At 41.7% G+C, this 26,207-nt stretch overlaps 1 protein-coding gene across 1 annotated transcript in view; it reads left to right on the forward strand.

The window, feature by feature from the left end:
- LRRC1 (leucine rich repeat containing 1) overlaps window positions 1-26,207 on the forward strand; it is a 75,724-nt gene that overhangs the window by 16,649 nt on the left and 32,868 nt on the right. The window contains exons 2-4 of the mRNA XM_076332946.1: window positions 944-1,061; window positions 16,134-16,212; window positions 19,423-19,512. Of these exons, the coding sequence (XP_076189061.1) occupies window positions 944-1,061; window positions 16,134-16,212; window positions 19,423-19,512 (287 nt within the window). The remainder of the gene's footprint in view (window positions 1-943; window positions 1,062-16,133; window positions 16,213-19,422; window positions 19,513-26,207) is intronic.

Here is a 26,207-nt window from a genome sequence, read left to right on the forward strand (position 1 = left end):
GGTCAGCTGTCCTGGCTGTGCCCCCTCCCAGCTTCTTGCTGGCAGGGCATGAGAAGTTGAAAAGTCCTTGACTAGTGTAAGCACTGCTTAGCAACAACTAAAACATCGGTGTGTTATCAACATTATTCTCATACTAAATCCAAAAGACAGCACTGTGCCAGCTACTAGGAAGAAAATTAACTCCGTCCCAGTCGAAACCAGGACAGATAGGTTTTTAATGATGATTTTGTCTTTCGATCACCAGCTGCTCCCAGCACCTGGGGTTGACCTGACTTGCGGCTTGGCCTGTCTCCTTTGAGGGTTGTTTTGTCTTGGGGGCTGCCAAACCCTCTGAGCTCATAGCTGGTGGTCAGGGAAAGTTAGCATCCTGTCTGCATTGTGTGCCCATGTCCTCACCGTAGAGACAGGGCTGGGTTGGGTTCCTCCTCAAGCTGGGAAGACCTGGAATTGTGTGTATCCCACCCAACTTTCATTAGTCCTTCTGAAACTGGGCCGCGGGGCGGAGGGTGTATGAGGCTAGAAAGAAAAGTCTTCCCGAGGGAGGCTGGCTCTGTAACCTAGTTGGTTATGGCGCTCGCCGGTGAAGAAGACCTTGGCAGCCCCTCTCTGTGGGTTTTCTGGATCATCCTTTAGAAGTGTCCCTCTGCATTAACTTCCTAATGAGCCCCCGCGTGTAATTAGGATGCTTTTGATTACCCTTCTGGGTAACCTCACCCCATTAATGATTTTGAAGCAGGCACTCTGGATTTCTCTAGTGTCTGTCTGCTGTGATCTTGAATAGCGAGCTTTACTTTTTTTTTTTTTTTTAAATAAATTTCATTTTAGGTAAAACACGGATTATAGTCTGTTTGCATGGCAGCTTCCAGTTATTGCTTATCATTTATCATGCTTATATGTGAGTTATGTGACTATTTTCTGACATGGAAATTTTTCTTTCTTTCAGCCTTTCTTCCAACTTGTGAAGTTACGGAAACTTGGACTTAGTGATAATGAAATCCAGCGGCTCCCTCCAGAAATAGCGAATTTCATGCAGCTGGTGGAGCTTGATTTGTCTCGAAATGGTAAGCTCCAATGTTAATTTGTTTGATTCTATAGTGTCCTATGACATGGTCTATAAAACTGGGTTAGTAGGGTTTTTCTGTCTCTGAAGTTGCTATCTATGTTCTGCAGAATGCTTTTCTGCGTAATTCATGGATTTGCCTGTAGTTCTAGATGGGGAGGAGGGAAAGAGCGGAGGAGAGCTGGTGGTGGAAATACAGTAATAAAATAACGCTTGACTGTAGTTCTGCCTTTCTGAGAGCCTGCTTTATTTTCCAATTTAAAGAATGCTTTACATCCTACTTTTATAGGTGTATCTGTCACAATGTTGATTTCTTTCCCCAAGCTCTCTGAAATGCCTAGAATCTGAAATGCTTAGAAGAAGAAGGAAAAAAAAGAAGAGGTTGAAACAAAAAAGCTCCTTTCTGTCCAAAAAAAGGCTGCCTATGGGTTAGAAGTCCAATTCTTTATTTCTGCTCTGCTCTTCACCTGTGATTAGCAAGAGGCAGAGTGCTGGTATTTCTAGTTGTACTTCTGGAATAAGAATCAGTCTGTTTGTCATCTGCAGAGATGAATTCAGAAAAGGATGCTGGGAGAAACTGTCTTTTAAAATGTGTTGTTGGAAACCACATGGGTTTATCATTCGGTTGTAATGTTTGCTGCTTCTATTGTCCCGAGCTGTGATGGAGTGAAAACTATTTTTTTTTTCCCTGTGTGGCCTGGTGAACTTACCAGTTCTGCAAGAAATTCAGGGGCTGGTGGGTCACCTTTAAGCAGCCGTATGACCCAGTGATCTAGAAACAGCGAATCCGTGTTACCAAATTAGAGCAGTTGTCAGCTATTTTTGCTTCCTTATATGCAGTGAATATGCACAAAATGCTCTCTGAGGTGTGATGGATGGGGTGGGAGAGAGCAAGGTTGTGTGTGAGGGATGTAACTGAATATTAAGAGAAGAAACAGTGCAACAGGGAGCCTTTTTTCATTACGGTTTAACTTCACAGGGACCCTTTCCCGCTGAAGAATATTCAGTGACTACTTCACCTTCCTGTAACTGTCTGAAATTTGCATTTTTTCCTTTATTTGTTTGGTGCTTTTAATGCCATCTTTATCTGACAATATAATTGATGAAGTGTAATGAGTCTCTAGGCAGTTGCTGAAAAATTTCTGTGAACCATACAATTTTATGCACATTTGCAAAACCTTGCAAGAGAAGAAAACTGAAAAGAAATCATCTGAGAGACAGAAGAAACACATTAGTTGAAACATTTTAGAAATACGTGAGCATTAATTGATGCAGTATTTTGGCTACTGAGTTTGGCTGAGTTGGGTGCTGTCTGTGACAGACCTTATACAAAAGGAAACACCCTTCTGTTGGCTTAGTAATTCTCTTTGCAAATGAATGACTATCTGCAAAAGAGCTGGTGGATCAGAGCCATGTGAACTCCTGTCAGCCTGACTTGGAAGTTGGCCTGAGAGCTCAACTGTAACGAGAACAGATGGTGTGAACATTTGTGGTTGGGTAGATGCGCGTGTGTCATTAGAAATTACTGCACAAGGAAGTGTTTTCTCAAGTGATGGGTTGGACTAATGCAGGTGGCAGGGAGCAGTTGCTTTCCTGTATCCAAGGTTCGGTGTTAATCACCCGTTTTATTGCATTACTTTCTCTTCTCTGTGGTTCATTGCAGAAGGTGACTGATACTGCTTCCCTCTGTTTAATCATATCACAGTTATTGCACGACTTGACTCTTCAAATGAAAAACGCGCTGTGCGAGGTGATGCAGGGGGAGCCACGGCAGAAGATGACTGATGTTACTTTCTGCTGTTTGGTCATGTTATGGTTGTCTCAACAGCTCTTCAAATTAAAAGGCAAAACACACACCATCTGGGATGCTGCAGGGCGAATTCTCACCTAAGATTTTGGAGATTTACAGTGTTTTCGTTTCTTAGCTTTGTATTTTGAACCCACCTTCCAATATGTCAGATTCTCAACCTGCCAGAGGTTTCTCCTGTTCAGTGGTTTGCACTCCCATCAGTTTTTGTTTTTCTAACTACCAAAGTACTTAGAAAAAAAAATAGGAACTCTTTATATTCCTTTCAGGCAGAGGAAAAAGAGCCCAGCTTTTCAAAATGTAGTATGCTGCATGAATAGGGAAGTGTGATGGTGACATCTGAACTTGGGAAATAAGAGATCATTGTTCTGTGTTTTTTGTTGCTTTAGCTGTCTGGCTTGGGGCACTAATTGTTTTCAGTTCTGGCCATTCGTTTTCCTCAAGAGCTTAAAAACAGAAATATAAATTCATTTAATGTTTTGTGTACAGGAGTAGTCCTTTTATCTTTTAACCTCTCATCACAGGAGGAGGCAGAAAGGGTTTTGAATAAACAAAAGTACTTCCATTTCCCTCATAATAAAATGGTAACATGTCTTCCTTTCTCGTACTTTCTAATCCTTTGGTCTGTGTATGATCTTTGAAGTTCCATGAGATGGTGGGTATATTGTATGGCTGGACTTGGGTGCGCTTGCAGAGGCCAGCTGTGTTTTGTGCAGTGGTGAGATGTTGCATCTAGAGGTGGGATTGATCCCCCCAGGCAGGATCCCTCCCGACTCTTCGGAGGTAGCTCTGGATGCCTGTGCAGTGCGGTGTTACCCACTGTGTAAGTAGCCCTAGTTCATAGGCACTCAGGAAAAGTGAACAGGGAAACTCTTAAGTGTGGCTTTCTTAAATTCCCAAGTGTTTCAAAATGCCCGAGACATGCTAGTATATGTTAAAACTGTGCTACATAATTAATCCTTTAAGCAGTTTTTGGTTAATAAGTGAATCTAGAACTACAAAAATCCTTCTAAGGAAAATGCAAAAATCTTCAGCAGATGTAGACTTGATGCTCCTGTGATCTTGGGTGTACGTGAGAGAAGTCTGGGGAGGGCAAGGTGAGAGCCTTAGTGGTGGAGAAGGAGAAGGATTTGGGGAAGGCTAGGAGCCATATAATCTTAAACTTTTCCTGGATTATTTGCATGTTGATGCTATTTCTTATTCCTCTGCAAGGCCATGTGTTCATGCAGATTTCCTAGGAAGCATCCCCACCGTGCTTTTCTAGTCTGGCTGAGGCTGTTATTGGAACAAAGGTTGAATGGATGAATCAAGGATGGGAATACCAGAGGGCAGGGAAGCTGTGCTAAGAAAACAGCATAGTGATGGTGAACACTTTGAAGGTTATTTGGCAATGCAGTTTCTCTCTGCCCCTTGGTCTTACGTTGTTCAAAAAGCTGATGTACTAGTTCTGAGGCTAAAGAAAACACTCGTAGGATTTCAACAGTGGATGCCTGAGCTTTTGAGTTGCTGGCAAAGCGTGTCTGAGACTCAGAGTATTCCCTGTAGTGTCTTCTGAGATAGATGCTCAACTGCTGTGTGTCTGAAACTAGCGCTGGTTCCCTCAGACTCCCCAAGCTTGGGTAAATCTTTTCCTGGATTCTCACATCACTGGTGAATTCTGCAAGGATACTGGGAACCTGAAGCGTCCTTGCTTGACATCCTTGGAAGTTTGGGTAGGGCTCCTGTGCTTTGCATTGAGTTTCAGTGCAAGTCTTTGCTCTACATGGTAGAGGAGAGATTTTGCTCTATGCACAATCAGAAGCGCCTGTGTGCTGTTTGTTTTCCCACAGCACTTGGGCACGCCCCGGGATAAGTCTCGAAAGACCCTGTGATTCAGAAAACAAGTGCAATCTCCAAAGGAAGAAAGACGTGCTCAGATTCCTGCAGTTTTTTCCTTGCGTCTCAGCTGGCACTTCATTAAGCTTCCCTCTCTCTCGAAGCGCGTGCCGCTTGTTTGAGATCCCTGGGATTTGTAGGAGGCCGCTACCCATGCTGCTCATCTCACAGAGGCTTCCTCCAGTGACTCCCTCCCCCCCTTTCCTTCTGCGCAACCCCTGGAGGCTGAATTCTTAGAGCTTAGGGCTCTGCCATCCCAGATTCATTAAAATGTTAATGGCTTTTCTTGTTCTGTAGCTTCTTCCAGACAGGAGAGGTAATGCATAAAGTTTCTGTAGTTAATTTAATGCATGCTGATATTTGGGATTATGTATGCTACGTATGTATGCTGTGTTCTTGCAGACGTGGTGCATTCCTTTTTAGTATCCCTCTTCTCCAAGAGGGTTTTTTGTTTGCCTTTGACAAGTATTAAATCCTCCAGATTCTGCTGATAGGTTTTTGTCAACGATATTGCACGCTCCTTAAAATGCCCTGAAGGTGTTAATTTAATTGTAGTATTTTTATTTGAAAGAAATTGCTACACCACACATACTTTCTCTTCACAGGTGTGGTGTGGAAGTCTGGATTTTTATTTTTTTTTAATGTCCTATACCTTTTCCAGCCTTTGACAGATTGTCAGCAGCTTGTTTCATTCAGCTCTTTTAGGGTAAGAAGAAAATCACTGTGAGCTTTCACACTGGACAGTGGCTGCTGGGTATTAGGCACGGGGGTGGCTTTCCTACCCTTCTCAGCTGCAGGAGTGCCATTTGTACCATTCTGCTGTCCACCCCCTTCTCGGATGAAGACTAACCCCCTTGCTTACGTAGGAGATGAGCCTCTTGCACTTCTGTGTGTGCCTCCATGTTGCTGTGTCTCTGTGATAAAAGCCCGGCAGGCTTCTCTGCTGCTACTCTTTTTGCTTCCATTGAACATGCCTTCCAAGGACTTGGTCATGCAAGCCTGTAGCATCAATGTAGTTGCTGTGTACCAGCAGATTTGCAGTAACTGTAGTGGCTCTCTAGCTGGCAGCTAGAGAGGCATTCAAGTTAGCTGTTCCTCCGTGGAAGTGCTCTGTAACCTTGGGGTTCGGTCTTGCGTCCAAGCCCCAAGTCTCAAAACAGTGGAAAAGATGCAACTGTGTGTGCAGTGGGAGAATTAAATGGATTTTGTTAATCTTCGTAGGTGGATTATGCTGGTTCTGTTGCTGACTCCGCTCTCAGCGGAGCTGAGATCTGTTACTTTGTGAACTGAGGAGCAATGGGTTTGCTGTGGCACCTACTGAGGAAATCTGTGTGTGGGCAGATCTTGTTAAGCCATATTTGACTCTGCATGTTGCTTGATACCAAAATCTCAATGTGGTTCTTTACTTTGATATCCAATAAGAATAATACTGTTTGTTTAATGTGTGCAGTTTCATACCTACCGTAGAGATGGATTCTGGCTACATGATATAGTAGTTGCTACCGATTTCTGTAGTTTCTGCTTAAACTGAGCGTGTGACTGTATTGATAGTGCAGTTGTTCTGGACACAAGTCTCGTGACATCAGGATATTCTCATTCCAAAATCCTCTCTCAACACAGTCACCATGTTACGGCAAATATGCTATCATTTATGTGAAAATAATTGCAGACTTCACCAAAGTTAAATATGCTACTTCAGGATTACCCAAACAGTAGAGATGCTTCTGAGGAAGCATCTCGATAGTCACAACACTGTAGTGTAAAGAGAGAGCTGCTGCTATGCAAGGCTGACGGTCTGAGTAGTGTCCAAGATTTTGGAGGTCAGTCTTTGGCAGCTGTAGGCCAGTGTCCCAAATGCTCCATGAGCCTTATTTTTACCTTTTCCTTACTTCCAAAATGGATTATATTTGCAGATTGAGAAACTTTTATTTTGTTTTGTCTTCAGTTATCAGGGTACTTTCAGAAATCAACAGCAACGGTATTAAACTGTTCTACTTTCGGCTGCAGGCGGTTTGATATTACTGCTTTTTATTTTAAGTGTTTATTCTTTTTAGCTGCTTTACAACCTCATTAAAAGTCTCTTTACAGATCTTAGTCATCCTCAGGACACCACATTCATTGTGTATTGCGTGATAGGTACATTTTATTTAGCAAGTAATTTAAAGCTGCCTTAGAAGGCCGGGTGAGCATGTGGCAGCGGACCTGCAGAGCATCAGTCCATGCCACTGCAGAGCGGTGCGTAATCTTTGCTTTGCTCTCTGGGGCTTCAGCTCACTTGTTTGTATCAGCGCATGCACACCAATGCTTCCCCTTTTAATTCAGCTATCTGCCCTCAAAGACATACCTGTCATCCGTACTGTAGGATTACCTTCCTTCTGCCCACAAAGTGGGTAAGTGTCCTGCTTTTCTTCTCCCCCACCGAAAGCAGGATAACCAGTGTTTTAACTAGAAATACTGACAGAGGAAAGGCTTGAGCGCTTATTTCAATTCAGCCTCAGCTGGTGACCCAGCTATTTTACAGTGAGGACATAAGCTAATTAGGCAGAAGCACTCTAAGTCTTCTGATCCTGTCCTGCAGCTCCACATGGGCTCCACTCTCTCATCTAACAGCTGCTGCCTTTTGCCCTGTGCTCTCATCTCGGATCTGGCTGTCCACCTCTGCTGCACTTCCACAGCATCTGAGCAGAGACCTCCTCTGTGAAATCCTCTTGTCTGCCTGCCACCAGCTGCCCTGACACGAATGTGCTGGTACAAGTCTGGTGGTAAATAGTAAAACCCAGAATGCTGAGAAATAACTGTGAATTGACACTTTCTTGCTCAGTGGACAAGGACAAAAAAAAAAAGGCAGCAAGCTGTGCTGTGAGGCAGTATGGTTGGCAAACACATCTTTTTGTTAAAATACGCAACTGCTGGATGTTGCTTGTTTGCCTTCAGAACTGCTTTGTGTCCAGGTGAGCACTTATGGACAAAAAAAAATTGCTCTCGTCCTGCTGCATGGACACATCTTACCTGGTACAAGAAAGCATCCTGTGAATGCACTCACTGCAACCCTGGTTGTGAACACCTGAAAGCCATGGGACATCCCACCAGAGACTACTGTGGTTTGTATGGTGGCAGAGCACTGCTGCAGATGATCTGAAGCTTTAGCCTGGGTCAGGCCAGTGACTGTTTTTTGGTTTTGTGGTTTTTTTTTTTTGTGCTAATGAAAGCAGAGCTTCCTTGTTGCAGACTTGGAGATAGCAGAATTTTTCACTCTTTTAGATGGTTGCTTGCTAGCAGTTGGGTTGGGTATTGTTTTGTTTGTTTGTTTGTTTTTTTGACACATCTAATTTCTAGTGACATGTATTTTCTTTTTATTATTCCCCATCCCTCCCTTGAGATTAGTTTAAAACCTGTGCTTAAAAAACATTATCAACTTCATGTTTTACACATGAAGTTTAGGGATCAATGTACAGAGTACTGGGGAAGAAACAAACATGTACTGCAAATTGCTTTTAGATTCTGGAGCACTGTGGAATCCCACAGACACGTAGAAATTCTTGCTCTCTTTGAGGTGATGTAAAAGTTGGAATTTGTGGATCTGTGTCACTAAAATGAATTTGATGTTGGTAAGTTGGAGGAGCAGGTGAACTTTATATGCAGCAGGAGAAGTAAGGTGAGAGAGAAAAGACTGGACCTCGTCACTGAGCAAGCCTCATCAGGTAGGGGAAGGAAGAAGCAGCAAGTGCTGACTGATTGGGAAAGAGAAGATGAGTGAAATCTCATGATGGAATAATCTAATTAGAGAAGTTTAGAAGGTGTTACTTTTAAATGGATTACAGAAAAGTGAATTTTTCCATCATGGTATATTCTGCCAGATTTAACTTTTTTCTAAGGAAACTGCTAAATGTACTTGTGTGCGCATCTAGCAACAGTGTCTGGTTTCATCCAAATTCAAGAGAAGGCTATGGATTTTGAAGGTTTTTTTTTTTGTTTGGGTTTTTAGGGGGGTGGTTTTGTTTGCTTTTTAGGCTTCTTAGTGAGGGTTTTGTTGTTTTTTTTTTAAGCAGCAGAACAAGTGGAGACAGAAACCTTTGGCCTGCTGAAGTATCAGCTAAAGCGTTAAACATCAGACAATCCATATGGGAGTGACATAAAATAAATACTTCATTTTCTGGATAATCTAGATTAGAGATCATAAAATGGCAAACTGCAAACAGGCGTTGTTAGTTCTTGTATCCACAGAGTTGCTTGGGTTTTGGTTTCTTTTTTGTTGAGAAGGTTAGATGCCATGACTATGAAGTTACTGAAGAATTAATCCAATAAATCTGTAACTTTGCTGCTAAAACACTTAATACACTTTCTGGCATCCGCAGCTTCATAGGTAGAATATTAGGTTTTACTTTTTTTTTTTCTTGCTTCTCAGACTAAAAGTATTTAATTCCTGCTAGCCTCGAGGTCCAAGATGGAAATCCTTATAAAAATGTCTCCTAGCCTTGTTTAACTCTTCATTGGCATGTATCAGTAAAAAGGTAGAAGACCTAAATTCCTTGCTGAACTCAGGCTCTTCCACTTAATTCACCTGGAAGTATTGTTTCCATGTGATCTGATCTTTGAGCTCCCCCCCTCCACCCCCCCCCGGTTTCTTTGTCCTCCTGTTTCCAATTTACAGCTCCTGGTCCTCTGTTACTGCTTCTTCCTGCAGCTGAGAAGGGCAGTCTGTTGATTTACCACATGCTATCTGTTCAAAAACCAGCTTGTTTTTATGTCCCCGCACAGTTTTTTTCCCAAGTAAATTGAAATAATATCTATGTATCCATGAAATGCAGTTTTGTGAGGGTTTTTTTCCCCTGCTCCTCTCCTCCTTTGGAAAAGGGATGTATCCAGAAGCAATGAGGAGGAGGAATGAGATGTGTACCTCGCTTCAGTTTCTTGTTAATTATACAGTAAGGGATTTAGTTGAGAAAACCCATCCTGAACCTGTTTGTAAATTTTCCTTAAAGTTGTGAAGACGGGTCAGTCTTAAAAGAGCCATATCTCTTGTATTTTGTATATCCTCAGCTTCAGAGCTTGAAGAGGAAAATGTTACAACCTGTACAAGAGCCACTTAATAGACTTTGCAAGAGCGGTGTGACTCCTGTCACATTGTGCCCCAGAATTTGTAATGTATACTTACAAGAGGTACTGCAGACTTCAGGGCTAGGAGCAAAACCTTCCAGTTTCTAGAAAAAAAGAAGCCTGTCAGATCATTGTGTATGTCATGATTTTAATGTGGAAATGGGAGGAGAGGATGAGTGACCTTCCTCCATCGCTTCCCCCCGCGGAGACAGAACCTCTGGGAGCTGCACTTGGCTGCTTTGGGGAGGGTAGAGAGATGTGGTGGTGGCGTCTGCAAGACAACAGCATACTCAGCTGGGCTTTGCAGCTGAAGAGCCCTTCATAAAGACAAACAAATATTTGCACCACAAATTCCTTCTTGTAAGGTATTTGATGAAGCGGGCAGTTTCCTCCTCCCACATTGGGAAGGTGGAGGAGGTGGAGAGTGCGGTGGGAGAGATTTCCCAAGGGCAGGCATCTCAGAGACCCCTCTGCAGTGGGTGGCACAGAGGAACCTCCGTGGAAGAGGGAAGAGAACCTCTAGGCTCCTAAATCACTTGAGCACTGCAATGCTTAATGATTTATTGGACCTTTTGTGTATGTGTGATACACTATACTAGATATTTTATATTATGTATGTGAGAAGAGGCAGGGGGAAGATTCTTCTGTGTACTGAATTTGATGGATGAGATCTGGTTCGCCTCTGGTTATCTCTCTCCTGAGGGATAATGCTGCATGAATTCACAGTCTTTGAGTCTGGAATGGGCTTCCTGAGTATACATTTGGTATAAACTAATCAACTGCTTAATACATTAATGAATTACTAATCACTAAGCGGTTAAGGTGTTTTGCCTGTGTTGTACATAGGTGGTTGTGGGCCTTCTGCTATGACTGTCTAGATCAGGACTATTCAGTTGACTTTTGCTGGGGGTGTACGGGGTGTGCCAGCTCCAGCCCTCCTAAAGCACAGTGCTCTGTGTCGCCTTCATAGCTGGAAAATATAACAGCGTCCAGTAGTTGCTCCTGGAAAGACTCTTGAACATTGTAAACTCTTCCTCAGGAATGTGACACATCTAAGACTTCAGCTAAGTTGTTGTAAAAATACTTTTTACTTTGAGCTAGAGTCCACTGTTTGAGTAGCTCTGTTCTGGTAGCCCTGTCGCAGCCTAGGACCTTCCTGGCCATTGCTGTCTCGATATTGATTAGGTATTGGAAATTATGTTCACTATTGCAGAATGTGTAAAGGATGCTGGCCGTGTAGCCTTTGGGTAGAAAAAAAATACTGTTAGTTCTTGAAATTCGATATACAATGCTGTAAAAATGTGCCATACAAAAGGTTTTATCAGTTTAAACTGAAGGCTGTCTTCTTCCCCACCCTCCCAGCCATCAGAAGAAGGAAAGGGGGGGAATGGGGATTGAGAGATTTTGCTGTTGTAAAAATCTTCAACAAAAAATAGATTAGCACCAAACAAAAGGATTTTTAGAAGTAATTTTCTCATTCAGACAGTACAGAATTCCCTAGTGTCAAACCTACCTCTTTAGTCACTTGTACAGGACTTGCTAGATTATTAGCAAATTCTTGTGCAAACTAGAATGATAAACATCTGAAGAGGTATTTTGAATGGGGGCGGGGGGAAGTATGCCCTCTTATATACATGACTGCCAAGCTTGATTTTCATCTGCTTCTGCTGGCACGACTTCTTTTTGCTGCCAGTGTATTTGTATTGTCACACGTCACAGGGCTTATGCTTGGTTTATGGCTTTATGATTAGCAATGCTGCACAATCTCTATGCCAGAACATCTGGGGCATTGTGTAAATATAGAGCATTCGTCAGTGTGTAGCATTAGAAGAATCCTAGATTTTTAAGTAGGATTTGAGCTGGTTATCCAGCAGTGGCAAGAAAAGCATTCAACCTTACTGCTGCTGATATTGGCAGAGATGTACGTGTTAATGTCTGTAACAAAATCGAGTAGTTAACAGTAATGGTGAAAGCTGTTTAATCCATCAAGAGACAGAAGGACTTCTTTATATATTTTAATATCCTCTGTTGCATTTCAGTTAATTATGTCAACGCTTCTATTATGGACCATCATCTTCTCTGCTATAATAATCACTCCATTTTTTTTTTGTCATATGCTAAAATGTTCCTTGCCTTTTCTCTTCTGACTTCATTTATTCAATGCAATGTTACAGTAGTCTTCACATGCAGTGATAAAGTATCTCCTCATAACTTGGTTGTGTTTTGCCTGAGAAATCTTTTTAAGATGCCTTGCAATTAAAACAAGTTCTATTTCAACCTTGTTGAACTTACTAAATGTATAATGATCCTCAGTTCAAAGAGTTGCGCTGAATTTTTGTCTGTCCCTTGTCCAGTTAGGTGGAGGAGAAAAATGAATCAGATACAGGAAAAAGTATCAATGTGGGGACGAAAATGCACTTTACATGCAAAAAAAAAAGCTTAATGTGGAAATGGAATTTCCCCTCTTTTCCCTGTGCCTGTTACCGTTTCTTATTGAAGATTTTTGCTCATGTAGTGACTTCATAGCCTGGAATAACTAGGCTGGGAAAGCGCATTTCATTTTCAGAACAGATTTTGTAGTTTTCAAATGCATCCAAACTATAAGCAGTGCCTATACTGTCTTATTTCAAGTAGTATCTTATATTAGAGTAATTTTTACTTAGCTCAGATACTTGTTGGTTTTTACAGATAATACCCTAGAATTGTAACAGAAAAAGCTTATCAAAATAGTTTTGCTGAGAAGGCGTATTTTCTGGTTTTCATAGTCCATCATACAGAAGTAGAAGAGAAATTATTTGCAGTATGGCAATGAAACTACATGTTGGTGGAGGAAATCGGTAGCATGTTTAGTTTCAGAAACTTTGTCATTGAGGATTTAAGTTTTTCTGCTTTATATGTTACATTTTTTTGTGTGTGTGTGTATATATATATTTTTTCCCAAACAAATTAGGATAGTTACTTCTACTTGAGCTTTGATTTTTGTGGGGCTTTTTGTTTTTTATCTGGGAGAGTGATTCACACATGCAGAAAGTGTATCTGTATGTGAAAGGGGTGTGTGTGCATATATGTGTGTACATATATGCATGTATAAAAGTTGTGGACACTGGCATGGTTGCAAAGAAATGAGTTATTCTGAGCCCTCGGAAGCTTTGAAATAGTGATGTCCCTTTCAGGACTTCTCCAGCTACTTATCCAGGGAAGGATGGTATGAAGACTAGGTGGTGGGTGACACACTTTACTTGCTGCTGGTTAGCAGAGCTCAGTATCAGTGTTTGTCACTGCTGTAATGCAAGGTAGAAGTAACAACGTCTGTTGAGTACATGTAGGACCTCTGTCTTCAATAATCCTGTAGTACAAATTCAGTCTTTTACAGGCAGCACTCAATCATAGAGGATTGGAACGGGTAAAATTTGCTGTCTGTAAATGTAGTTTTGATTTTGTTTTGATTTTATGTATATTTCTGTGTAGGGAAAGGGAAGGTTTTCATTTCTGTGTACTGTTTGTATTTCTTCGAACACCCTTTCAAAAGTGAATGTTTCTACATAAATGTTTAATAAAAAAAAAAGAAAAAAGAAAAAGTAGTAGTTTATTTGCCATCTGTTTTGCAAGACAGAGCAATGTCTCTGCAATGACGTTAGTGTTTTTACTTTCTGGAGTGTTAGTGACAGGCAAATGCTTTTACGACTTAGAGTGTTATGAGAATTTATCACTTTAAGGTCATTTAATCAGGCAATCTTAATGATACTTTTTTTTTTTTAGTTATTCAAATGCCACTATTCAGACCTGTTTGTCCCTACCATTTGAGAGGTATAAAGTAGGAGGTTTTGACTCCTGAAGTGAGGTCAGCAGAGACGCTTGTGAATGTGACACTTTGAAATAGGCTGGTTGTTCAAGTGTCCCTGATTTAAATGTGGGAGCCCTGTGGCTCCTGCAGTAGCTTCATGGCTACTTTTGAGGTTCTTCGTGGAGAATCTGCTTGTTGACTGCGTCACTGGCACGTGTTGTGCTGGATTTAGGCTTGCAAATGAGATGAAACCCATGAAGAGGTACAAAGAGCCTGACCACAAGGCTTGGTTGCTCTCCGGCCTGACGCCCCCTGCACAGGGTCCCGAATCGCAGCCCCCATACCTCTCTGGCCTTTGCACCAGGCTGATGTCCTGCCATGTGGTCTGGTCTTTCTGTGAGGCAAGCTGCCACAGGGGAGCGAGCTCTCTTAATCCTGATTTGGGGACTCGGTGTGACCTGTGCCTTCTAACCTCAAAGGCCTCACCTAATGTTTCACTCTGAATTTATCTCATTGCTGTTGGATTTCTAGGAAAGATCAACTGTTTCTCCTCAAATAGCAAAGCTGTTATGGAGGAGTGGGTGGGTAAGAACATATAAAACATCTCTGATGGGACTTAGTCTCTAAAGTTACCCGTTCCATTTTATGGGGAAACTACTGCTGTTGACAGGCCCTAGGGTTTGTGTACATTTAACAGTATTTTATTCTCCTTCACCAAGTGTACTGAGGGAACTATTTGTGCTGCACACACCTCTCCATGCAAACCTCACCCTCGGTGGCTTTGTTTGGCGTCGTGGAAGCACAGCTTGGTTGTTTGATGCCTCACACTGTGGGTATTCACCCCTCTCATTCATTATTTTGACATTTAGCAACAGTGAATATATTTTCTGAATATGCACTGTATTTCTGGGGTTAGTGATTAGACCACTCCAGAGCTACTCATAATCATTAGGAACCGTTTCTCCATCTGCCCCGGCTGTTTTCAAAGCTGTGCCTGGTGAGTGTCCTGCGAGCACTGGGGTTCGTGAGGCAAGAGTGATTTGCTTCCATTCCAAGAGGAAGCACCTCTTGGGATGGAGTGAAACCCATTTGGGGGTGCCCATCTCCCTCCTTCCTTCCAGCCCTTCCCACTCATGTAGGAAACAGAAGAAGGTTCCCAGGAGATGCTCCTCTACCACCCTTTCATTGATCGTTCACAGCTGGTGACCTGTGGGTTTGGAAGATGTTCTTGCTGGCTCTGGGTTCAGTTCTGAGCTCGGAATCATTCAAAACAGATGCATTTGCTCAGATTACCTGGCAAGACGTGAACCTGATGAGTGGGTACTCCCCTCCCTCCTCCCCTCCTCCCTCCATTGCACCACTTCTGGGGAGAAGAGCTGAATGAAATACATAGGCAGTCAATTCTGAGTTACTCAGCTAGGTAGGAAGAGACCTAATTTCCAAATATTTTTCAACATATTTAGATTACTGATGGCTGCTGAGGTCAGTGGTGCCACTTGCATGAGGAAAATCTATGAGGATATTTCCCGAAGTATTCTTTGTGATGAGAACAGCAGGAAGAGGAGATGGAGTAGATGTAATGCTCTGTAGAAAAAATGGAAATAGGAAAAAAACTTGGAAACAGAAGTCCGATTTTTACTTTAAGATTTGCCTTTTTTTTTCTTTTTGAATTCTTTTCAAAATGAATCATAAAAATCTAAGTTGTTAAACAAGGAAACCAAACGTGTTTGTTTCATTTTTGCTGGATCTCAGTGACAGTAAACAAGGACTTACACAGAGGACCCACAGCCTATTCATAGAAATACAGCTCGATGTAAGAGGTCCAGAAGACAATTTTATTTTTAAGATAGCATGCCTAACTTCAGTAGGTAAATGTGTTCTGTTGAAGATACTTGAAAAAAAGTCTGTTTTCACATACAAATATCTCTGATTGATTGCTTTCTGGAAATCTGAAATAGTGTACTAGCACTTATTTGGGACCCGGCAATTTGAATAATATTTTCAAATTACCTGGTTTTAGTGTGAGGGAGGCTGGTTCTGCTCCCATGAGTGTACATTGAGAGTGTGGAGAGACTTGCACATTCTCTTCTTCCTTCCCTTGTTTTCCCTCCCCCCGCTACTTTCTGCCAGCACAGGTTGTGGGCGTGTATTGATCAAATTACAAGAGGTTCAGGTTTTAATTGGTTCTTTAGGACAGTCCTAGCACATAGAGAGTCTGGTTTTTTGATGGGCAGAGGCTGATAAAGATCAGTCCAAGGACAGGTGAGTAGTCTAGGATCAGGAAGACCAGCGTGGAGCAGGAAGGGGAAATTGGATGTGAAAAAGCACAAAATGGCTCTGCCGTGACAGCCGTGTACTTGGATGTGAAGCAGTCTTGCATGTTGAAATGTCTTGAAAGATACCAGGATAACTCCTTGCAGCAGCAAGTTACTGAATGTAATGAGACAATTTCAGTGTAGATGAAGTACAGTTGTTGACAATTTTTTTTTCCTTTTTTTTTTCTTCTGCAGATATTCCTGAAATACCAGAAAGCATCTCATTCTGCAGAGCACTACAGGTAGCAGATTTCAGTGGGAATCCACTGACTAGGTAACTTCCACCTTCTTCTTAGTACTTGCCATACCAGAATTACAATCTTGCTGTAACAATTACAATTTTAAATAAGCCCTTAAAAATTGTGATCTAGGATCTCTATGAAATCTTGCCAACAGTGTGTGTCTCTGGCAGGGACTGCAGCAAAAGTTCAGGTTTAAAAAGTGATGTGCATCTTTCTGGGGAGGGGATGAAATTTGTTAGCCAACCAGGAAAAATGTAAATCTGATTGTCTCTTAAGTAATTTTCATTCCTCTTCTTAAATGCATAGGAAAACCATGCTCATACTTGGGAGAGATAAGGCAATGGTTAGCACGAATGCATTGGCACAAACCCAGGTGCCTGATGATTTGGAATAGACTTTAGATCAGCTGCTGCAGATAATGGCTTTTACTAATGATTAAAGCTTGGACTAGTGTTTCATCACCTCCCATCAATTGGGACACAGTGACATGCAGTAACATGTGGCAAAAATGCACTGCATATGTTGGTGGCTCCTACGGCTGCTCCTGGTCTGTGTTCTGATGAGCTGGGGTTGGGGATTGCGCACACTTTTAGTATAGAAGAGGAGTTTTGTTTACATTTCTCTGTTCCATTTGCTGAAGAATTTGGAATTTATCTAGTGAAATGAGGCTGGAGATAGCAAGGAAGAGGTGATCTGCTAGTTAAGGCCTTTGAATACTATTTGGAGAACTGTTTCCTAAACCGGCCCATGCCACAGAGCTCCTTTGTGATGCTGAGCAAGTCACATAAACCAGAGTATTTACAGTGGGCGCTGGCCGACCTGCTTTGCTTTGCACTGAGATGGGCTGGGAATACTTGCAGGATTAGCTGGCTGGCTGGGGTGCAGGAGTGCTAACAAACAGAAGAGTGTCTGTAATATCTTAAGCCGCTCCAGTGGTTTTGCAAGACGGCTTCTCCCACGTGTGCGGCTGAGATTCTTCAGAACTGCACTTTGAATATCGCCCATAGTGCGTCCTAAGTTCTCTGGAAAGTCATATCTTTGAGCGTTAAAGGGTCACTTGTGATCTTAGTCCCTGTGCCTCTGTAGCCCATTTATATAGTGAGGATAATAATACCACAAAAATCTGGTAAAGCAAACTGAGGCTGAACTGATGTTTAGATATGCAAGTGGTGAGGGCCACCTTTTTCCCAGGCATCAGCGTGCAGTACGTAAAGCTCAGAGCTGCATCTCGTGGTATTGAAATCAAAATTGTCTGTAGTAGTGTGCTAGTTATCCTTCTCCGTTTTGTGTGCTGAATAAGGCCTGGGGCCCAAGTAATGTTTTTCCTTAAACAGCAGTGTTGTAATGCACAGCTACAGCCGAGTGGAATTAACAGAAGAGTTGAAAGGCTTCTTAATGGGGTTGAAATAGATCTCATAACTCTTTGTTGACAGTTTAAGGGAATTTTAAAAATTCTTGATAAAGTGGCTCCAAAGTGTATGTGTGTCCTGGAAAACATCACTCCAAGCAGTTTACTAAGTTAGAAAACACAGACACCAGAAGCTGTTTACACATGGTTGCCAGGTATTTTCTGTGATGAGATCCAGAATTTCAGTTTTACCTATATAACAGCATGTAGGTTTCGTACTAATTTACCCAGGCAAAGTGGGAAAGTCTAGCAGTGATTTCCTTTTCTGTGTGATATCCTGGAACTTTTTTTGGCCATTGATTCTTGTCCTTATTTCCTCTAAGCTCAAAAGCCAGTCGGAGATCTTCCCAATCAGTGTCCTACCACTAATACAGTATGTTGCCTCATTGTCAGACTTAATCATTGATGAACCTGCAGCATTAAAAGTGCCTGGCAGACCATTTTTCCAGCTGTTTTCAGATGGTTTATATTAATAAAAAGCAGGCACATTTATTGTAGATTAGACTGGAAGTCCACTATATGCTATAGATAGGATAGAATAGAATAGTTCCAGCTGGAGGGGACCTACAACAATCATCTAGTCCAACTACTTGTCCACTTCAGGGCTGACCAAAAGATAATCAGACCGTTTAACTCCAGTCTTAAACCTGTTAGAGCCTAAATGATAATGAATAGTTACAGTGGAGCTCACATTTTGGAGATATTGAGCATGTTCTGTTAACAGGGTCCAGAAAATGACAAACAGTGCAGTATGGAGTTGAACACATGAAAAGCCCTCCCTGGCCACCTGTTGTAATTTGTCTTTTTCCCTTTCCCCATCATGCACAGTTGTATTTGCCTGTAGGTGTGCATCTCCTTTTGGTTAGTTGCCTGCAGGTCATACCATGTGCCTTGAGCTGGGTGATGGGGAGAGCAGCAACCAAACCAAATGCTACAGCTTCAGCTTAGGTTGCATGCTCTGGGGGTCGAGCAGAAGTTGGATGGCCGGGCCAGGGGCTTCTCCTCCTCTACCTCATTGCCCGTTTTACCCCACCCTGTCTCCTGTGCAACTGCAAACTGAGCTGCTTGGTGCAACCTGGCTGCCAGCAAGCAGTGAGTGGTACAGGAATCCGTCTGTGTGAGGGGAGGGGAAGCTGAGCCTTGCAGAAGACCGTCTGGGTGATGGACCTAAAGGCTTTGGGAACTTTGGGAGTGTTTTGCATATGGCTGCATTTTATAGTGTAAGAAGGGAGGGATTACATGCTGTTGTGTTGTGAACCAGTAAATGTGAAATGTTGTAACATTCACAATGACAACATTGTTGTCTTCGTAGTGAACAGATTGTTTCTTCAAAAAGCAGCAATTGAAAAGCAGCCTAGTAGCTAATACAAAATGGCCATGCTGTAAGCGTGTATGTAACTGAAGCCTGAATAAAAATAATTCATTTAATTATTTTACCATCTAGGTGATACAGGAAAATAAAAATAAAAAAAAAATTTTTAATATGTTTGATTTTTTAAAAAAAATTGTTAAAATGCTTAAAATGTTCTCAAGCCCTATAGCATTTTGAAGTTTCAAATTGGGGACAGGGAAGAGAGGGGCTAGGAGACAGGGATATTACCTGTTCTTTGACACAGAAGAAACTTCAAAGTCTCTAAGTCATGTTTTGTCTTTTTTCTTACTATGATCCTTAGAATTTTCTGAGAGTCATGCTGGAGTCTGGGCAAGCCTCCCTCTGTGTGTATTTGCTAAATAGACGCCTCGTTTTCCACTACATGTTCTCTTTTCCAGTATGTATTACATGAATTTGAATACTTCTGCTGGAAGTCCTTGATTTGAATTAATATCTCCATAGGTTGCCCGAAAGCTTTCCTGAATTACAGAATCTAACGTGTCTTTCAGTAAATGACATCTCTCTGCAAGCACTACCTGAAAACATTGGGAAGTAAGTTTTTTATACTTTATTACTATCTTAATTTATTTTCTCTTTATTGTTATTGCATAAATGACTTGCATAACTGTATGTAATATACCTATAAAGTTATTTACAGGTCTGCATTTATTTTTTATGTTCTTTCCAGTCTGAGGGATCTGTTTAAGAAAAATCCCTTTGCATTTTCACTTGACATTAGCGGGCTAATGCAGAATGTAAAGCATGTGTGTATATGTTTTGACTCTGTTCTCTGGGATTTGGAGTAACTTGGAATTTTAGGTGCAAAATTAAATAGGTGTTTTGTGATGCAGATCTGACCTTTTGCTTTCCTTCATTGTAGTAGACCATTGGTCCATTATTGTGAACAAGTCAGATGGCTTGCAGCTTAGCTCAAAACCAGACAATTGTTGGCACAAGAACAGATGGGTAAAAGCTGGCTGTGATCAGGATGGAAATGAGAAGGTTCCTAACTATAGGAGCAGTCTGGTTCTGAAAAAAACTCCAGTGGGAGCTGTGGAGATGAAAACTCACGGAACAGCTCATAAGATGAAATTTGATCAGCTTTTAAGATGTGTTTGTTAACTCTGGAAAGTAGAGCAGGGTTGCAAGGACAGACTTCCAAAGTGGAGACAGGTGAAAAGTAAAGTGAACATTGTCTGTCTCATTTTGACTGAAATGAACATCCACACTAGCAGAAAAGAAACCTCTCTCCTCTTAGTGGAGAGAAGGGTATCTCTTCCAATTTGAAGGAAAAGAGGTAATTCCATGTCTCCTCACTTTGAGTATGTGAGAATGGCTGTGCTGGTTCAGATCAAAGGCTCATCTAGCCCAGCTTCCTTCTACAGTTGCAGTAAGTAGATGCCTAGTGAGGATTAAGAAGAAAAGTGTGTGTTTGATCACTCCTTTTTCCATCCCCTGACTGTTTCTGGTTCAGAGGATTTCCTGAGCTTTGGCATTTGGTTTGTCTAATTGGTAGCCCATAACGAATCTCTCTTCCACGTACTTGTCCAGTTTCTCCTTGAGCTTAGGTAGATATCTTTAGTATTCTCCCCTGGCAAATAGCTGCACAGGTCTATTACCCATTGCACTGATTTGTTGTTGGTTTTTTTTGAGCCTGGCTCTACCTACCTTGCCTGTGATCCCTAGTATTGGAAGAGGCAGTGAGCAGCTGATCCCTATGTACTTGACCTGCCGTCGATGCTTTTGTAGTGTTCTCCTGTATCCCCAGGTGCTTTTTTCCAGGCTGAAGAGTCTAACTTGCTATTCCAGCTTCAGGAATAGTCTTCACAGAACTTAAGATAATCTGTGCTTTAACTCAGAAAAGTTATAATTTGTTACTTTTGGTGGGAAACATACCATTTTAAAGAATTTGAAATTTCTTGCAGCACCTGATTGTTCTCTATCTCCCCCCCCCCCCTTTTTTTTTTAATCTGCACCTGCCTTTATGGTTACCTTGCCCATATTGTTTTTTTAAGTTGCCATGTACTGAACCACTTCCATCTTTCTTCAGAAAGCTACAGTAACTCAGATGTTGAGTCATGAGTATCAGTAGAGGCCTATTAATGTTGGACATCCTTTCAAAAAGTGGAATATTTCTAAAGTATTCTTTGGGGAGTCAGCATAGTCCCTAACAGTAAAACCCAACTGTTTAGAAACAGAGGAGTCCTCCAGAAGGGATGTTATTATTAAGAGCTCCTGCTATGTAGTCAAGTTCAGACCAGCATTGCTTTAGCCACTTCCCATGGGTATGAAAGCTGTCAGCTGGCACCACTCCAGCAGCAACAGAAGTGGAAAATGTCTTTTGAAACCTTCCGCAAGCACTAACAGGTACAGCTAATGTGTGCCCAGTGACTATGGCAAAGTCTTACCTAAAAATTGCATGGGCCGGGGCTTTTGTGACATTCTTCCTTTTCTGTAAAAGTTCACAAAACTTTTCATGCAGCTTTTCGCAGCACTGGCAGCTAAGAACAGGCTTGTTCAGACTTCGTGGTTACTGAAAACTAAGGCCAAAAATTTGGGATCCTGCCTGATTCTGAAAACGAATACAAGAAACATGACAAGCTGAAACGATTGCAAATCATGAGATGAACTGCTGCTTTGCAGACAGTAGCTAGACGAAGGTTGCTGCCTTCCCTGAGAGGTCACTGGCTGCGGTGGCTCTGGCTTCTTGCTTGTCCTGCCTGTCATTTGGTAGTGTGAGTGGTGATAACCTCTGTTTTGGAGCAAATGACTAGAAACAACTTTGGTTAAAATGGGGATACCGGACATTTGTAGAGAAGTCAGTCTGTGGATCTGTGCAAGAATAAGGGTAAAAATTTGCCTATTATCAATCCTAAGCAGTCCAGGGAACTGCTGTGATACTATTTCAGCCCTACGCGAGCTGTTGCAGAGCAGAGCAGTGTAACCCGTCCTCCCTCAAAGTCTGTATCCGATTCCCGATACTGAAGCTAAAAACCAGGGGTCCTCACTTGCTTCGGGAAGAGCCGTATGCTTGTCCTGGTGGTCTTGGTGAGTTCTCCTGGAGGGCTAGACTTTTATTCAAGTCTTAACAGGCCTGCTTTGATCTGTGAAGTGCTCCCAGGTTAGCTCTCTAGAATATGAATATTGTATTTTTACAGAAACACTTTAATCTCATTAGTAGAAATTTCTGCTATCAGATTTATGCTTAAAGAAGCAGACACAAATGTGTGGGGCTGTTGTCTTTGGCTTATCAGGTATTCACGACAGGTGGGAATATGGCAGTTGGGAAGCTGACGGTAAGCTTGGGCTAAAGGTGCATGCTTTCCAACCCAGAACAATGTTAACGTAACACGAGGGAAACTCATGGGGTGTCCACCCAAAATGTAACTGTTCCTGAAGCCTGTTGGGGAATGTCTTGGCGACAGAGAGAAAGGGATCCTGTCTGGTTCCAGTTGGAAATTATTGGGACGTCTTGTTTGTAGCCAGTTAGAACTGCAGCCTGAAGTCCTTGTGGGTCAGTTACCTCTGAGAGTGAATTTTATCAAATTTTTAGCATTAGATCTATAAGTAATAGATTTTTTTTTTTCCAGTCTGGCTACCAACAAGCGCAGCTTTCCTTTTCTTAGTTCACAAAATTTTCTTAAGTTATTGCAAATGAATTTCATGGTGCAGCCAACCGCCTTGTGTTTGGTAAAAGCAGTGAAGTGCTCTGTGGCTTCTCCAAAGGTTCCTTACTTGTGCTCTTCGTTCCCTTCTCTGTTCTTTTCCCTCTGCACTTGCTGGGACCTAAAAAATGCTAGGAATTAGAAAGAAAGTAATGCTAATTGTGTCTTTCTGGCTGAAGAGACCAAGTAAGGCTCTTAGAGGTGTCTGGATATATTTGCAAATGCCTTACTGGAGTTTCTGTGTGCTTTGGATAATAATCCATGGTGTTATTTGATGGAATAGGCTGGACCTATGTGCTCTGTACGAGATCTGTCAAATAGTGAGCAAACAAATATATACTGGTGATTTATTCTACTACAGTTGGGCTTGTTTTGGGAAAAACTTGAAGTCCCTGTGCTTGCTGCTGGTCTTCTGGCCACTAGAGTATGTGGAAACTTAGGGAAATACATCCTAAATTCTTACAGTCTTATACTCTTGTCTGGGAAACTTCCTAAGACAGCCAGTGAAATCTCTAATTCATCTTCATGTGGTACAGTGATCAGCATGTACTTAGTGTCTCTCTTTTTTTTTTTTTTAAGCTACCTACTTAAAATCTTGTGGCACTGCAAATTTGCCCTACTGTCATAAATGGGGAATGGGGAAAGCAACAAAGGTAATGGCAAATATTTTCCAAACAGCAATACTTTGAAGGTTAGGTAGGAAATTCTTCCTAATGGCAGATAATAGACTTGAATTTCCTTGCAGTGGACCATTAGTGGAAGTGTGTCTCCTCATGAATTCAGATATCCAGTCTGTTTTTCACATGGTCTGATGTAGAAGATGAATGCCAATGTTCAGCTTCACTGTCCCAGGCCAGTGTCTGAACTTGTTCAAGCCATTGATATGTAGAGTTGCTGTTAATATTTTTACTGTGCTGTTAAGAATTCTTCTGCATAGACCTTTTATATTTTTCTTTTCCCTTGTCTTGCCAAAAGGAGTATTTTTAAGGGTCCCAACTGGACATTTGAAGAACATAGGCAAGGCCTCCCTTGAACCTTTTGTCATTCCTCTTGCTTGTGCCTAGCCATGCTCAGTGTATGTCAACTTTTCTTCCGTGTGACCACTTCAGTCTGCGTACCCAGTGCTGGTATATGTGCTGAAAGTTTTCCCTTGTTAGATGATATTTCCTCTTTTAAGCTCACGTATTGTTTTAGGCATACTGGAAAGATGTGTGACACACTGCTTTAGGACTTGATAACAAACTCAATGTCTTAATATTACCAGTGTTATTTTTTGTGTTTCTCTGTGAATTGTGTTCTCTTAACTCATGGTGTGGTTGCTATCTGGAGTAAAACAGTGAATGCTAATGTATGTGAGATATTTTAGCTAATAATTAGGTGGGTGCAGCTTGGAGCAGGAGTTGTCCTGTTGGCTAGTTGAACTATTTGGAGAAACAAGTTACACAATTTAAGCTGTGAGTGGGAGTGTCTTTTACAGTGTTTCTCAGTCTAATGAGAGCAAGTCTAATTTCCTTGCCTATTCTGCAGGACCGTGTGTGTCTGTAGAGCTGCCCAACAAGTAAGCATAACCTGTTTCTCCCAGCATGGGTAGCATTTAGAGATTTCCACTTGCTTCCAGGATTTTTCTATAGTACTTCCTTATTCGTGTAACACCCAAAACACAGGGCATGGCTTTTTCCTGAAATTAAAAAATCAGAGTATTTGTATGTAAGGGTATTTGGGTAAATCAGGGTGTTTGTCTGTAAGGCTTCCTAGGGCATACCTTGCAGTAGTATGAATAATCTAATGTCTGTCTGTCCCCAGCACCTTCTCTGTCCATATGTATTCATTCTGTAGTGTTGGCTTCAGGGTTAGTTCCCCACCACCACCAGCCCACTGTGATGTTGGCTTTTTACTAGCAAAGATTTGGGAACTTAGAGATCCATAGAGTGCTCTCATGGCTTAACATCTAGAAAGAGAAGAGAGATTGTGTCAGCTTTGTATGTTTATTTGTGGTTTTTAGGCTTGAACGAAGTCCAGGTACCTTCTTTGGAAAGCCTTTTATGTGCGTCTCTGATGTTTAATCTAGTATTGGACTCTCAGATGGGTGCTTCACAAGGAATTGGCCCTAGCAAAAAACCCAGTCCTTTCAGAATGAAATGCACGTTTGAAAAAGACAGTTACCTATCAAACTCTGTGGGGACAACAAAATCAACAAGTTTCTTTAATGGCTGAAGCAAAGTGCAGAGCTTCACTACCGTGCTTTAAATTATGATTGAAGACCTGCTGCCCATCAGCACGCCAAACATCTAACTCATATCCAGTTTTTAGTTTTCACCATTTTTTCAGCAGTCTTGTCTGGGCCTGGAAAAGATAAAGATTATCTCTTTCTTTTTGGATGCTAAGGTTTAAAGTATGAGATTATTACTGACTGCCAGGTAGAATGTTTTGGAAGTTCCCTGCCTGAACTCTTACATGGCAAATAAAAAAGCTTTCCTCTGCCATACATAATCTTTATTCCCCCCCCCCCCCTAAAATGTACAGATGGTCTCCTACTTGGACATGATCTTTAAATCCTGAGGATTCAACAAAAGATGATAGTAGTATCATGATTCGTAGTATCCCCATCATTCACAGCCTCCCTCCCCCCCTTTTTTCAGAGAACTGCACAGCCTGTGATGCAAGAAAGTAGAATAGCTTTATTTTAGCTTTAGAAACTTTTGATGTGGGGAGGGGTGAATTTCTTTTGATGGGAAGGATATTCTTCTGATGCTGATGACTGATGAGTCTGGTTTACCCCCAAGCTGCAAGCAGGCTGAATGGATCTGTGGACCTTACTACTGAAAGGGAATTACCAGGTAAGCAGAGAAATTTTCCTCTTAACGTCTGCAGCTAGCAGGTAGAATGCTGAAATAGGCATTTCATTATGTCAGTGAACATAATGAAAAGAATAGAGCAAATGTTACTGCACTTAGGAGCACTGTTTTGTGGAAGGATTTGTTATAGGCATGCTTTTCAAGAGTCGTAGAACCACAAATATCCAGAGATTTCGTGTTAGAGAAACAAAGTCACTGAGCGTGGTGGTGTTTTGTATATATCTGTGTTTAATTCTAGAAGTTTTGAAGTTTTCAGCAACTTCTGAACTCAGAATCTTTAATGTTGATTGTAGCTGGAGAATAAAAGGTCTTCAAAGGCAAGGATGATGCGCTCAATGCAGATGATCCAGAAGCAGATCAGAATGGCATGCTTATTCTGGTAATGGATTCCTGGGCCAGTCCTTGACTGTGTTTTTCTTAGTGTACGCTAGGATGCCTCAAGTGAAGGTTACACATCTGATAGCATCACACAGAATGGAAAACGCTCTTAAAATTGTGTGGAACAAGACAATGTAATTCTGTTTTAAGGTTTAGCTTAATAATGTGTGATTAAAATACAGTCTTACATGATATGACAAAAGTGATGGGGAGGCTTATCTTGCAAATACATAGGAGGAGGACTGTTTGTAGGTGGTCTGGCTAGGCTGATATAAATAGTATTAAAAGCTCTCACTCTGGCTTATCTGAATTTAGCATGACAAGTAATATTTACAGAGTTTGAGTAGGT

The sequence above is a fragment of the Aptenodytes patagonicus genome, chromosome 3 (assembly GCF_965638725.1).
Source record: "Aptenodytes patagonicus chromosome 3, bAptPat1.pri.cur, whole genome shotgun sequence".
Classification (NCBI taxonomy): domain Eukaryota; kingdom Metazoa; phylum Chordata; class Aves; order Sphenisciformes; family Spheniscidae; genus Aptenodytes; species Aptenodytes patagonicus.